At 48.2% G+C, this 13,633-nt stretch overlaps 1 protein-coding gene and 1 long non-coding RNA gene across 2 annotated transcripts in view; one reads left to right on the top strand and one right to left on the bottom strand.

Annotated features, from left to right (window-relative positions):
- LOC137426162 (rho GTPase-activating protein 6) overlaps positions 1-13,633 on the bottom strand; it is a 226,238-nt gene that overhangs the window by 81,694 nt on the left and 130,911 nt on the right. Inside the window, exons 4-5 of the mRNA XM_068114854.2 lie at positions 10,290-10,352; positions 5,201-5,424 (exon numbers count right to left, since the gene is read on the bottom strand). Of these exons, the coding sequence (XP_067970955.1) occupies positions 5,201-5,424; positions 10,290-10,352 (287 nt within the window). The remainder of the gene's footprint in view (positions 1-5,200; positions 5,425-10,289; positions 10,353-13,633) is intronic.
- LOC144889736 (uncharacterized) lies at positions 11,795-12,493 on the top strand. The gene is made up of 3 exons (XR_013622036.1): positions 11,795-11,928; positions 12,027-12,281; positions 12,456-12,493. It is a non-coding gene; the product is annotated as an uncharacterized LOC144889736 (long non-coding RNA).

Here is a 13,633-nt window from a genome sequence, read left to right as displayed (position 1 = left end):
TAGGTCCATCAAAGCCTGTGCAATTATTGCCAACATTTGGCTGTTTGTCTGTGCTCTGTCCTTTTAAATGCTGAGCATCAAGCAAGAAGCAGCAGGTACCTTTTTGAAAGTCTTTGGGATGACTCAGCCGGGGTTTGAACCACCAACCCCCCACACACAGATGAAACCATTATACCACCGAGGCTCGTTATAATAAAATCTTAGCTCCGAATGAAGGGCAGTGCTCTGCAGACACCATGCTAACTGGACTCATTGATTCCATAATGTTTCCAAAATCTTAATCTCTCTCAACAATGTATCCACCTATAATAATTCTTACTTCTGGGGACCCTGGCACTATGCTTTCAGTATTTACATCTTGATTGGGTCAATAAATGACATTGTAGCGGTTACCGGAAACATGACACAATCACCTTGCACCGGCCGATGACGTAACCGGCGGGCGGTTACTTGCCCGGACTCGCCCGGACGTGTCCGGACTTGCCTTGCCCGGGTGGACTCTCGATTTGCATACCACGCCGCGTTGAGAGGCGTGGCTGACTTATTTGCATACCACGCCCCGCCTGAGAGGCGTGGCTTTTGTGTGGTGAACTTTTGATATAAATTGCCGCCCGTGTTAGCGGGCTATGGAGTGCTTTTGAGTTCTTTCGAGTTGAGCTAGAATAAATAGCTCAGTGAAACTTCGTTCCTGGTGTCGTCCATTTTGTCCGGCTTTATCGTGCAAGCATAGCTCCACAATTGGTGACCCCTTTTCAAGAACATGGCGATGGAGTCATCTGTAGCTTTGAAGCTCCCTGGCTTTTTGGGAATCGCACGCAGCCGTCTGGTTCGCCCAAGCGGATTCTCAATTCGCCCTGCGGAACATTACGGAGGACATGACGCGCTACGACCATGTGGTCTCAGCGCTCAACGCCTCCACTGCTGCCCGGGTCCTGAGCTTCCTACAGAACCCGCCGAACGCCGACAAATACGGCGCGCTCAAAGGCCTACTCCTTGGTGCGTTTGGACACACGGAGACCGAACGCGCGCGACAACTGCTAGACCTCCCGGAGCTGGGTGAGGCCCATCCATCCGAACGCATGGACCACATGCTTGCTCTACTCGGCGACCACAGCCCAGATTTCCTCTTCCGCGAGCTGTTCCTCCGGCAGCTACCCGGGCAGGTACGATTAGCTTTGGCTCATTCGCCCATCACGACCCTCGCGCCCTGGCCAAGGAGGCCGATAAATTTTTCTCGGCCAGGCGACATGTCGGAGAAGCCGCCTGGAACCCTGGGCCGACCAAGGCAATGCCCGCGCCACGACCGACGCCACCACCAGCCGAGTTAGCGCCACTAGCGGCAGCGGCCGCCGCGACGCCCCGTCGACCGAACCCGACGCGACCGCCGGAGCCTCCACCAGAGCGGACCATGTGCTACTACCATGCCAGGTTCAGGCAGAAGGCCAGAACATTCCGCCCACCGTGCACTTTCGGCAGGTCGGGAAACGACCAGGCCGGCGCTCGCTGCCTGCCATGAGCGTCGGCCATTCAGGCAGCCTTCTATTTATTACGGACACAGCGTCCGGGCGGCGTTTTTTGTGCGACACCGGCCCTCAGCTGAGCGTGATACCCGCCTCGGTGCAGGACAAACAGGCCGTGCTTTGCGGCCCCGCCTTGGTTGCCGCAAACGGCTCCTCCATCCGAACCTTCAGTTCGCGCAGCGTCGCATTCTGCTTCGGGGGCCAGCGCTTCAGGTGGGACTTCATCACGGCGAACGTGCCCATGGCCTTGCTGGGTGCAGATTTTCTGTGCACGCATGGGCTTTTGGTGGACATCAAACGGCGTCGGCTCATCAACGCGGAGACCTTCAGCTCGCTCGCTTGCTCATTGAGCGGCTCCGCACCAACCAAGCTAGCCTGCGTGCTCCCAGCCGTGGACGATTTCACCCGCCTGCTCGCCGAGTTTCCCGCCCTCACGCAGCCGACGTTTTCGGCTGTCACCGTCAAACACCACATCCCGACCACAGGTCCACCGGTCTACGCCAGGGCTCGTCGCCTCGACCCAACGAAACTCGCTGTGGCAAAGGCGGCTTTCGACACGCTGGAGCGATTGGGCATTGTGCGCCGCTCGAATAGCGCGTGGGCCTCACCCCTGCACATCGTGCCCAAACCGGGTCGCGGATGGCGACCATGCGGCGATTACCACCACCCCCGACCGGTACCCGATACCACACATACAGGACTTTTCCGCCGGTTTGGCGGGGCGGGTGATCTTTTCCAAGGTCGACCTCATTCGGGGCTACCCTACCAGGTACCCGTCCGGCCGGCCGACGTGCCGAAGACGGCGGTAATTACACCTTTTGGCCTCTTCGAGTTCCTTCGCATGCCGTTCAGCCTTAAGAACGTGGCCCAGGCCTTCCAGCGGCTGATGCACAGTGTGCTGCGCGACCTCACCTTCCTTTTAGTCTACTTGGATGACATTCTCGTCGCCAGCACTTCCCAGGCAGAGCAACTCATCCACTTGCGCATGCTTTTTGAGCACCTCGGCCAGCACGGCCTCATCATCAACCCGGCGAAATGCAAGTTTGGCGTAACGGCCGTCGACTTCCTGGGGCACTGCATCACGAAGCGCGGGGCCGTCCCGCTGCCTACCAAGGTGGAGGCAGTCACAAGTTTCCCACGCCCCGGCTCCATCAAGGCCCTACAGTAATTTTTGGGGATGGTAAATTTCTACCACCGGTTCGTGCCTCGTGCCGCCCAACTCATGTGCCCCCTGTACGAAGCCCTCCGTGGCAAGCCGGCCAAGCACGACGTCGCCTGGACCAAAGAGATGGACGAGGCGTTCACGGGCACTAAGCTGGCCCTCGCCAACGTGACCATGCTGGCGCACCCGGTGCTCGACGCACCCATTGCCCTCACCACGGACGCTTCCAACTACGCGGTGGGCGCCGTGCATGAACAGTGGGTGAACGGGGCTTGGCAACCGCTGGCCTTCTTCAGCCAGCAGCTTCGCCCGAACGAGCGCAAGTATAGCGCTTTCGACCGTGAGCTCCTCGGCCTTTACCTGGCCGTTCGCCACTTCCGCCATCTTTTAGAGGGCCGCCCGTTCACGGCGTTTGTGGACCACAAACCCCTGGTCTTCACCATGGCCAAGGTTACAGAGCCATGGTCGGCCCGCCAGCAGCGCCACCTCTCCGCCGTGTCTGAATTTACGACGGACATCCGGCACGTCGTGGGCAAGGACAACGCTGTGGCCGATTGCCTCTCCGGTCCGGCACGAATGCCGTCCACCTCGGTGTGGACTTCGCCCGCATGGCGGCCGACTAGACCGCCGACCCCATGGTGCAAGCCCTCCGGACAGCGGACACAGGCCTGCGGTTGGCCGACGTCCCCTTCGAGGACACAGGCACAGTTCTCCTGTGCGACGTTTCCCTGGGCCAACCTCGCCCCATCGTGCCCACTGGATGGCAGCAGCACATTTTTGACACCCTCCACGGCTTTTCCCACCCAGGCCGGAAAGCATCGCAGAAGCCCGTGGCAGCAAAGTTCGTCTGGCACAGGCTCCGTAAGGACGTCCGCGACTGGGCCAATGCCTGTGTCGCCTGCCAGCGCGCGAAGGTCCACCGGCACACCCAGGCCCCGTTGGCACCATTCGACGTGCCCGCGCGGCGCTTCGACCACGTCAATGTGGACCTGGTGGGACCCCTTCCCTCCTCACGGGGCTTCACCCACCTCCTCACGATGGTGGACAGGACCACCAGGTGGCCGGAGGCCGTCCCACTGGCATCAACAACATCCGCCGACGTGGCGCAGGCCTTCATTGGCACCTGGATTGCCCGTTTCAGCGCCCCTTCAGACATCTCCTCCGACAGAGGCCCACAATTCACCTCCGAGCTTTGGGGCGCGGTCGCCCAAGCTTTGGGGGTCAAGCTACACCGCAACACGGCCTACCACCCCGAAACCAACGGCTTGTGCGAGCGGTTCCACCGCTCGATGAAGGCCGCTCTCAAGGCCAGCCTCCAGGACGATGGTTGGGCCGACAGGCTCCCGTGGGTCCTATTGGGCCTCCGAACGGCCCCTAAAGAGGACCTCCAGGCTTCCACCGCCGAGATGGTCAATGGCCAGCCTCTGCGCGTGCTGGGCGAGTTCACCCCTGACACCACCGGCCCCTGGTCCGCGGCTCGCCAACGCTCGGTCCTCCAGGAGGCCGCCAGGAGATTTGCCCCTGTGCCCACGTCCCACCACGGCTGCCCCCAAACCCCACATACCCCCAGCACTTCGTACTGCGGAGTACATTTTAATCCGGAACGACGCACACCGGGGACCGCTCCGGCCGCCGTATGATGGACCTTTCCGGGTCCTGAAGAGGGACGACAAGTCGTTCATCATTGACATCAGCAGCAAACCGGACCGCATCTCCGTGGACCGCCTCAAGCCGGCCCATTTGGACCTCAACCAACCTCCACGGTTGGCCCTTCCTCCACGACGCGGCCGTCCCCCGTCAACCAAGCCCCCCGCCCAACCATCCACCGCCACGCCACCTACCACCCCCACACGAATCGCCAGGGGTCGTTTCAGCCGGGTCATCAAGACCCCCCACAAACTGACTCTCCCGGTGCAAGTTAATTCTGGGGGGGGCGCATGTAGCGGTTACCGGAAGCATGACACAATCACCTTGCACCCGCCGATGACGTATCCGGCGGGCGGTTACTTGCCCGGACTCGCCCGGACGTGTCCGGACTTGCCTTGCCCGGGCGGACTCTCGATTTGCAAACCACGCTCCGTTGAGAGGCGTGGCTTTTGTGTGGTGAACTTTTGATATAAAATGCCGCCCGTGTTAACGGGCTATGGAGTGCTTTTGAGTTCTTTCGAGTTGAGCTCGAATAAATAGCTCAGTGAAACTTCGTTCCTGGTGTCGTCCATTTTGTCCGGCTTTATCGTGCGAGCATAGCTCCACAACATCACACTTTATGATAAATTTCAATAAATGCCTTGAAGAAATATCTAACGCTTTTTTTTTTTTTTTTTTTTTTTTTTTTTTTTTTTTTTGTATACAAGATCGATGTCAGGGAAGGTTTTAAATCCAGATTCTATTTTGAGTTGGTAAAATGTGGCTCAATAACCTTGTTGGAAATGGCATTTGCACAAGCTCTGCAATGAGCCTAATATACCATAGAAAATATGCATTCATCTGTTAGCAATACTTGGAGAAAAGGTCATACCCGACGCTGAGAATGCGGCTGAGTCTCGCCTCCTGTAGATTCACTTCGTGGTCCTGTGACCCCCCTCAAACCACACACATCAGCCCCTGGGCCAAGTGCATCACCTTGATGATTTCCCAATGTACGGTGACCTTCCTCTTCCAGAATATCTGGTCCACGTCTGCGCCTCACATCATTTGCAATGACATCGGCAAGAGGTATTCCAAATGCCTGAGGGGTGAAGTCTGTAAGGCAGGACATGCATGTCAGAGGAATGTTTAAACGTATTTTTTTAGGAATTCTTTACACCACTCACATAGACCAGAATGTGAAATTAATATTGCACCGTTTATTTGCAAAAGTTTTCATACAATCCCTAAAGCCCGACAATTTACTGCAGTAATTCAACTCTGCAATTCCCTGAGCGACCGTCACCCTTGGCAGCAAAACAAAATTACTCTGTACATTGATGCAATAAATTCCACGCAAGTCTCAAGCACATTGACATCATTTCCTGTGTTAAAATTCTGGTGTTTCAAATTAACTTTTAACATAGACCAAATTTCACGTATTTGTTTGATGGTCCAGTCGTCGTCAACTCCTACTGAACTGTCTGACTCATCTGGACTCAAGGGGCCATCCATTGTGTGGAAAGGCCTTGTCAATATACTGTGAAAAACATGGAAGTGCAAACGTCAATGGATTCTGGGAAATTGAGGGTCATTCTTTGAAGTTGCAGGATAAGGTGCAGTCAGTCCCAGATCAGAGAACTTTTTGTGCTAAACAAGGTGAATCTCATCTGACATACACTTAAGTGTGAAGGAAACTTGTGGCAAGTTTCGGGCTGAGGCAACTCCCAATGACACTGAAGCAATCCAACAAGTATTTTCTGAACAAAGCACCTTGGTATATGGCTCGCTAATGCTGCACACCCACCCAGCACTGCAACTAACTAGTGTAGCTACAGCAATTATTACAGTGCATTCAGAAAGTATTCAGACCCCTTCACTTTTTCCACATTTTGTTATTTTGCAGCCTTATGCTGAAATCGTTTAAATTCATTTTTTCCCTCATCAATCTACACTCAATACCCCATAATGTCAAAGAGAAAACAGGATTTTAGAAAGTTTTGCAAATTTATTAAAATTAAAAAACAATATCACATTGACATAAGTATTCATACCCTTTGCAATGACACTTGAAATTTAGCTCAGGTGCCTCCCATTTCTCTTGATCATCTTTGAGATGTTTCTACACGTTGATTGGAGTCCACCTGTGGTAAATTCAATTGATTGGACGTGATTTGGAAAGGCACACCCCTGTCTATATAAGGTCTCACAGCTGACAATGCATATCAGAGCAAAAACCAAGCCATGATGTCGAAGGAACTGCCTGCAGAGCTCAGACAGGATTGTGTCGAGGCACAGATCTGGGGAAGCCTACGAAAAAAATTCTGCTGCATTGAAGGTTCCCAAGAGCACAGTGGCCTCCATAATTCTTAAATAGAAGAAGTTTGGAACAACCAGGACTCTTCCTAGAGCTGGGGCCGCCCGGCCAAACTGAGCAATCCGGGGAGAAGGGCCTTGGTAAGAGAGGTGACCAAGAACCCGATGGTCACTCTGGCTGAGCTCCAGAGATCCTGTGTGGAGATGGGAGAAACTTCCAGAAGGACAACCATCACTGCAACACTCCACCGATCTGGGCTTTACGGCAGAGTGGCCAGACGGAAGCCTCTCCTCAGTGAAAGACACATGAAAGCCCGCTTGGAGTTTCCAAAAAAAGGACTCTCAGACTGTGAGAAACAAGATTCTGTGGGTGTGCCGTGTGCCGTACGTGTGTCGTGTCTGCATTTTAAAAATTCATTTTCTCGGCACCGTTTGTCCAATTGACATGAAAGTTTACCATTGGAGCATCTCTGCCTGTATATTTTTTTGCTGATAATTATGATGTCATAGGTTACATGGTACGGACGCCATCTTGGAAAAACGTTACACCTCGATATATCCCAAACCGCTTAATGGAAAAAATTGAAACATGGCTCATTGTCAAGTACACCCCATGGGGAATAAGATATGTTAATGATGATGCCATAGGTGCCTCCATTATGACGTCATCATTTGACAAGTACAATGCTTGATCTGATCAGTATGAAAAAAAAAATTCTTCTGCAACTGTTAGTCCGATGAACACGAAAATTTCATAATATGAGCGGCTCCTCCTGTAGAATTGTTCTAATGATAATTATGACGCCATTGGTCACGTGGTACAAGCGCCATCTTAGAAAAATCGAAAAACGTTGCACATCTATATCTCCGAAAACCACTCCATGGAAAAAATTGAAATATGGCTCAATGTCAAACACTCCCCTTGGGGAATAAGATGATGATGTCATCAGTACCGTAATAATGACGTCATAATTCGGCAAGTACACCGCTTGATTCGATCAGTATGAATCTTTCTTTGCAATTCTTTGACCGATTGACACGAAATTTTCACCATCGGAGCGCCTCCTCCTGTAGAATATTTTACTGATAATTATGACGTCATAGTTCAGCGGTAAAGGCACCATCTTGCAAAAACCAAAAAACTTTGCCCCTCTCTATCTCCGACCCCACTCCATGGAAAAAATAGAAACATGGCTCATTGTCAAGTACTCCCCATGGGGAATAAGATATGCTAATGATGATGTCATCGGTGCCTTCATTATGACGTCATAATTCGACAAGTACAACGCTTGATTAGATAATAATAATAATAATAATGCATTTATTTTATATAGCGCTTTTCAGGAAGCCCAAAGACGCTTTGACAGAGTGCAAAACATAATGCATAAAAAAAAACCACCTTTAGAGGCCATTTTTCCCCGCAAGCGGGGGTTGGCCTTTTTCGGGAACTGTGGTTGTTGTTGTTTTTCGGTCCCCTTTTTGAAGCAATGTTTTACGGCCGGATGCCCTTCCTGACGCCAACCCTTTTTGCCGTCTTTAACGACAAGCAGGGAATTACCAGTGAACTGGTACTCAATTTGCCGACCTCGGAAGGTATGACAGGCTGAGTCAACCCCCCTGGCGTTAATTCAGCGATTGACCGGGATTCGAACCCAGGATCCTAGGTTTTTAATCCTAAACCGGCACCCTAGCCGCTAGCCCAACACCAGGGACTTTGGCAAAACATAATGCATAGCAAAACATAAAAACAATTGCAAAAAAAGAAGAATCAATAGGGAAATATTCAAAGCACAAAGGAGGGAGAAGGAGAGGAGATAGTCAGGGGTTAGATGCTGTGGGTTAAATGTTGAATGCAGTGTTGAACAGGTGGGTCTTGAGTGATGTTTTGAATGTGGTGAGTGAGGAGGAGTCTCTGATGGTGTGAGGTAGCGAGTTCCAGAGGGTGGGAGCAGCGATGGAGAAGGCCCTGTCCCCCCAGGATCTAAATTTGGTCCGGATGGGGGGGGGGTCAGGAGGTTGGTACCAGCAGAGCGGAGGTTGCGGGTGGGAGTGTGTCTGGAGAGGAGGTCAGCCAGGTAGGATGGGGCCAGGTTATGGAGGGCTTTGTAGGTCAAGAGGAGGATTTTGTACTGGATTCTCTGGGAGATGGGGAGCCAGTGAAGCTTGTAAAGGACAGGGGTGATGTGGTCACGGGTCCGGGAATGGGTGAGTAGACGGGCAGCGGAGTTCTGAATGTATTGGAGTTTATTGGTGATTGTTGAGGGTGAACCATAAAGGAGGCTATTGCAGTAGTCCAGACGGGAAGTGATGAAGGCGTGGATGAGGGTTTCTGCAGCCACGGAGGAGAGGGATGGACGGAGACGGGCGATGTTTTTCAGGTGAAAGAAGGATAAGTTAATTTTTTTAGATAAGTAATGAATTTTTTTTTCTTAGCAACTGCTGGTCCGATGGACACTAAATCTTCACCATAGGAGCACCTCCTCCCGTATAATTTTTAAAAATGAATTATGACATCATAGGTCACGTAGTACAGGCGCCATCTTGGAAAAAACGAAAAACTTTGCACCTCTATATCACCGAAACCTCTACATGGAAAACAAGAAAGAGCAATCAGAGATCGCAGACCCTTGCTAGGATGTGTTTTAGTGTTTTTTAAGGCTTTTGTGTCAAAACAAATATGGCGGCCAAAACACGTGACCGATGACATCATTATTTTTTTCCTCCACCAATTTATCCCCAGATGACGCTCAATAAATTTCATCTTGATCGGATGAAGTTCTGTACTTGTTACCCTGCGCTCGTGAAGCAAAAAGCGTGGTTAAGCAATTACTTGCGTACTCGTGCCGTATGCCGTACGTGTGTCGTGTGCCATATTGGATTTTAAAAACCCTTAAAAAACAGAAGAGTTGGCTTGCACCAAGTCCTTCTCACGACTGCGCAGGGTAAGTATTCAATGAATACCATCTAGTTATCTCTGGGGTCACTTGAAGGCGTTGGTCTACACGGAAAAAAAATCAGAGTGCTGCACATTTGCAGGAGCGCATCAGCGACACGTGTAACAACATCACTCCTGACACCATTAACTATGTGACTGCTGACTGGATACATCGTCTGCATTTTTGTATCAATCATAATGGTGGGCACATTGAATACATTTTGTGAATAAAGGCCATTTTCATATACGTATATATATATATATATATATATATATATATATATATATATATATATATATATATATATATATACACATATATATATATATTGCAGGGTCGCGTGCAGTCAGTCCCAAATTTATGAAACTTTTGAGAAACAGGGGATAGTTAGTTCACAATTATATACAGTGTGTATACATATCCTGTGTATATATATATATATATATATATATATATATATATATACAGTATATATATATATATATATATATATATATATATATATATATATATATATATATATATATATATATATATATATATTGTATATGTGTTTGATTCCTGGTCTGGGCTCTTAATTTTCCCAAATATACAAACTTGCAAAATTAAACGATGATTAATGACCAGAATTCATGGAGTGAGACAAACATAAATCATGAAACTTTTTCCCCAATAAGGCATGGTTGACTTGTACTGTGCATTATTCGTATCTGCTCTGTATAAACTCACCTTTATCCTTTGTCTTCTCCTTGCCAAGTTTCCGACGTATTGATTTCCTCCACTTGTCTGCTGCTGATAAAATCATTGAAACACAAAGTTAGCTTTATATTCAAAATAAAGGCATTCATATATTGCTAACATTAATAATTAATATACCAAAGGATATGATGGAACTATTTAAGCAATCAAGAAGTGGATTTCAATCAATTTATTTTACATACAATTAAATTTACAGTGGTACAAATAAATGGACACAAAGATAACCGAACCTGGACATTGAATTCCCAATCAAGGGACTTCCATATTCAAAGAAATATTTATTATGGATGGGGGATCCTGAGGAGGTACTGAACTTCAATCTTGAAGCCCCAGAGAACTTACAGGTGGCATCAGTGACACAGCTGTGCCTCCTCAGCAAATGCAGCCATGTGCATGATACTAAAAATAAATAAAAGCATGATACTAAAAATAAACTGCCACTATATTGCAACAACTGCAACAACAGTGGACGCCCCGAGCAGTTTGGTGTGTTTTTGGATCAGTGCCAAAGATACATCAATAGTGCTGTTGAAACTGCAGTTGATGACCGAAGGCATGACAATGTAACTGGTGAAGATACCATCACACATTTGGCCACTGCATTGAGTGTTCCGGACTTACACCGAGAAGTGTCCAATAGATGTCCTGAGGGAACCCCAATCCCAAGCATTCAGTGGCTAAGGATACAGTTTTGGCCGAGGAGGCCCTGCGCAAAGACTGCTAGTCGATACACTGGGAAGCTTAAAATAAAGTATATGATTCAAGCACGACAGTTTCGCTCCAATCACGTTGATGCCCACTATGCCTCCGCACTTTTTCGTTATGAAAAGGAATTCTCAATCAAATTCAGAGACTATGCTTGTTTTGTGAGTATGGATGACAAGCATACTGTCAAAGTTGGGGAGCCAAACTGCCCAGTTTCTGCTGTTGAACGTGGGAAAGAAGTTCTTGTCTCTATGGGGAAAACGCTGGCTGTGAGTGACCATGACTTTACTCGGTTGAGTCTCTCTCCTAGTGTCTCACTCTTGATCGATATACCAGAGACTATTGAGGAAACATTCCATAGGGGAAGGGTTTTTGTCATTCTCAAGGAGAATGCATTTCAGCCTTCCTCGGCCATACGCCACATGACTGAATTGCGGGCACTTTTGAAAACACTTGGCCAAGTGAAGCCTGTTCTACCGATGGAGGCCCCGACCATCGCCTCACATAAGGCCTCACAACATCTGTTCAGCTGTCACTCCTTGCTCTCTACATTGATATGGACTTTGATTTCATATGTGCGATACGGACACCACCACAGCACAGCTGGAAGAATCCAGTGGAGCGCATTATGAGTATACTGAACATTGGATTTCAAGGCGTTGGCTGCATGCGCGAAGAAGTTCCTCATGAGGCTGAACTGAAAAAGTGCAGCTCGCTGAAATCTATCAGAGAATAGGCTAAGAAGACCCCAGAGCTTAAAGATGAAGTCATCCAGTGTGTTCAGCCACTCAAAGATCTTCTTGCATCTGTGATACGCAGACTGAGGTTGAAAGAGCATCCATTCGAGACACACGAGGCAGCTACTGAGGAAGAGACAACTCAACTCTGGGAAAATGTTCTTAAGGTATAAAATGTTTCAAATGCCATATTTCTAAAAGGGCTTTTAATTGAATATCATGTGCAACAGTATTAAAAATGTGCATCTCATTTTATATTTTGCAGGCAGATGAATCCCTTACTCAGGATGTATGCACCAAACAACACTTGAAGCAACACCCCCAGCTCAGTCAGTTCCTGGAGACTCACTGTTGTGTTCGGCAGTATATGTTCTCGATACTGAAGTGTACAGCACCAGACTGTCATGTGTGTGGTCCTCCAAGGAGCCCTCTAGAGATCTTCAATCAGTTTCACCACTTGCCAGACCCTGTCCCTGGTGATGGCAGTAGTTACAAGGCATTTGAAGACTTGTATGGAAAGGTGTGTACGTCATTTGGATACCAAGGGCAATTTATTTACCCAGAAGTAGGCCTCTGAAAGGATCCCCCACACAAGGACAATATATTGATATCTAGATATAAAATGTTCTCTCTTCCAGAGCTTTCGTAGAGCTTGGCATATGCTGTAATTTAAAACGAAGTAATTCTCTTCCAGGTTGCTACTACTGAACAGTATCTTCCATCCAAGAATGCAACTCCAGAAAAAGGCCACGGATGTCCATTCAACCCCAGTGCACAACAGGCAAAGAACTCCGGGATCACTCTACAATGCAATGACTGTGGCAAGTGGAGACTCGTCTATGCAGCACGGAAGGTCAAGCTACAGAAACGGAATGAAGCTGAAGCTGCTATGGACACCATTCTCTACAGCTGTGGAAGTGTGTTCACGGAGATCAACAACAATGGTGATGACGATCCTGAACAGGATACCAGACTCGCTGATCTTTATGTTCGTGCCAATCTGAACTGTGCTTCCCCTATATAACTAGCGTACGACTCTGCTGGCTATGAAATGCTCTGCATCCACTGTGGTACTGAGGAGAATTTGGTCGAAAAGGCAGGGCAATACCCTCAATGTAACATTTGTACTGCAAAGCCAGTACCAAAGCGTGGCAGAAATCTTGTTCAACATGCTCAATAGTTTCAAGGTGCCAAGGGCATGGTGTTTATCTGTTTTTCCGATGTCATGGTGGATGTACATGTACAGGTGTCTTGCCCTTTCACTACCAAGCTCAGCTAGGACATTCAACATCATCCAAAATCACACAAACACTGTGTTTCATAGAGATTTGGGCAATGTCTGTAAATCTGTGAGATGAATGAAGAAATTAAATCATTTTGAGGAGAAAGGAGTCTTTATTTCATATTTTTCCATGTCAACAAAACTCAATGGAAAGTAGGAAAAATAAAAAAATAAAAAAAATAAAAATCTCCCTCCCTACCCGAACTTTTGAGAAAAAAGGACGATCATCAACTCATTTTTTTTATCTGGCCTAAAGTCGTCTTTTTATGAAAATTAATCAAAGTACAATGCAACAATTGAAAATGATAAATAAAAAAAACTAACCAAGAGCTTCAAGGTTCCTCTTATAACACAAAATATAAAAACAGGAACAGGAAATTTCCATAATCATTATTTAGCTATTTGAAAAATCACAACGTTCTCTTCAAACATTAAAATGGTATTGTATTTTAAAGATTCATTATTGAGGAATGAGTATCTTCAAGGATAAAGTACATGAGAGTGATTAATGAAACATTCTTCAACTATTTCAGCCAGCAGCTGACATCAAGGCACCTGCTGCCCCATCCTTCAGGGTGGATAAATTAAGA

The sequence above is a fragment of the Myxine glutinosa genome, chromosome 1 (assembly GCF_964187855.1).
Source record: "Myxine glutinosa chromosome 1, kmMyxGlut1.1, whole genome shotgun sequence".
NCBI classification, from domain to species: Eukaryota; Metazoa; Chordata; class Myxini; order Myxiniformes; family Myxinidae; genus Myxine; species Myxine glutinosa.
This window is presented reverse-complemented; position numbering and strand designations above follow the sequence as displayed.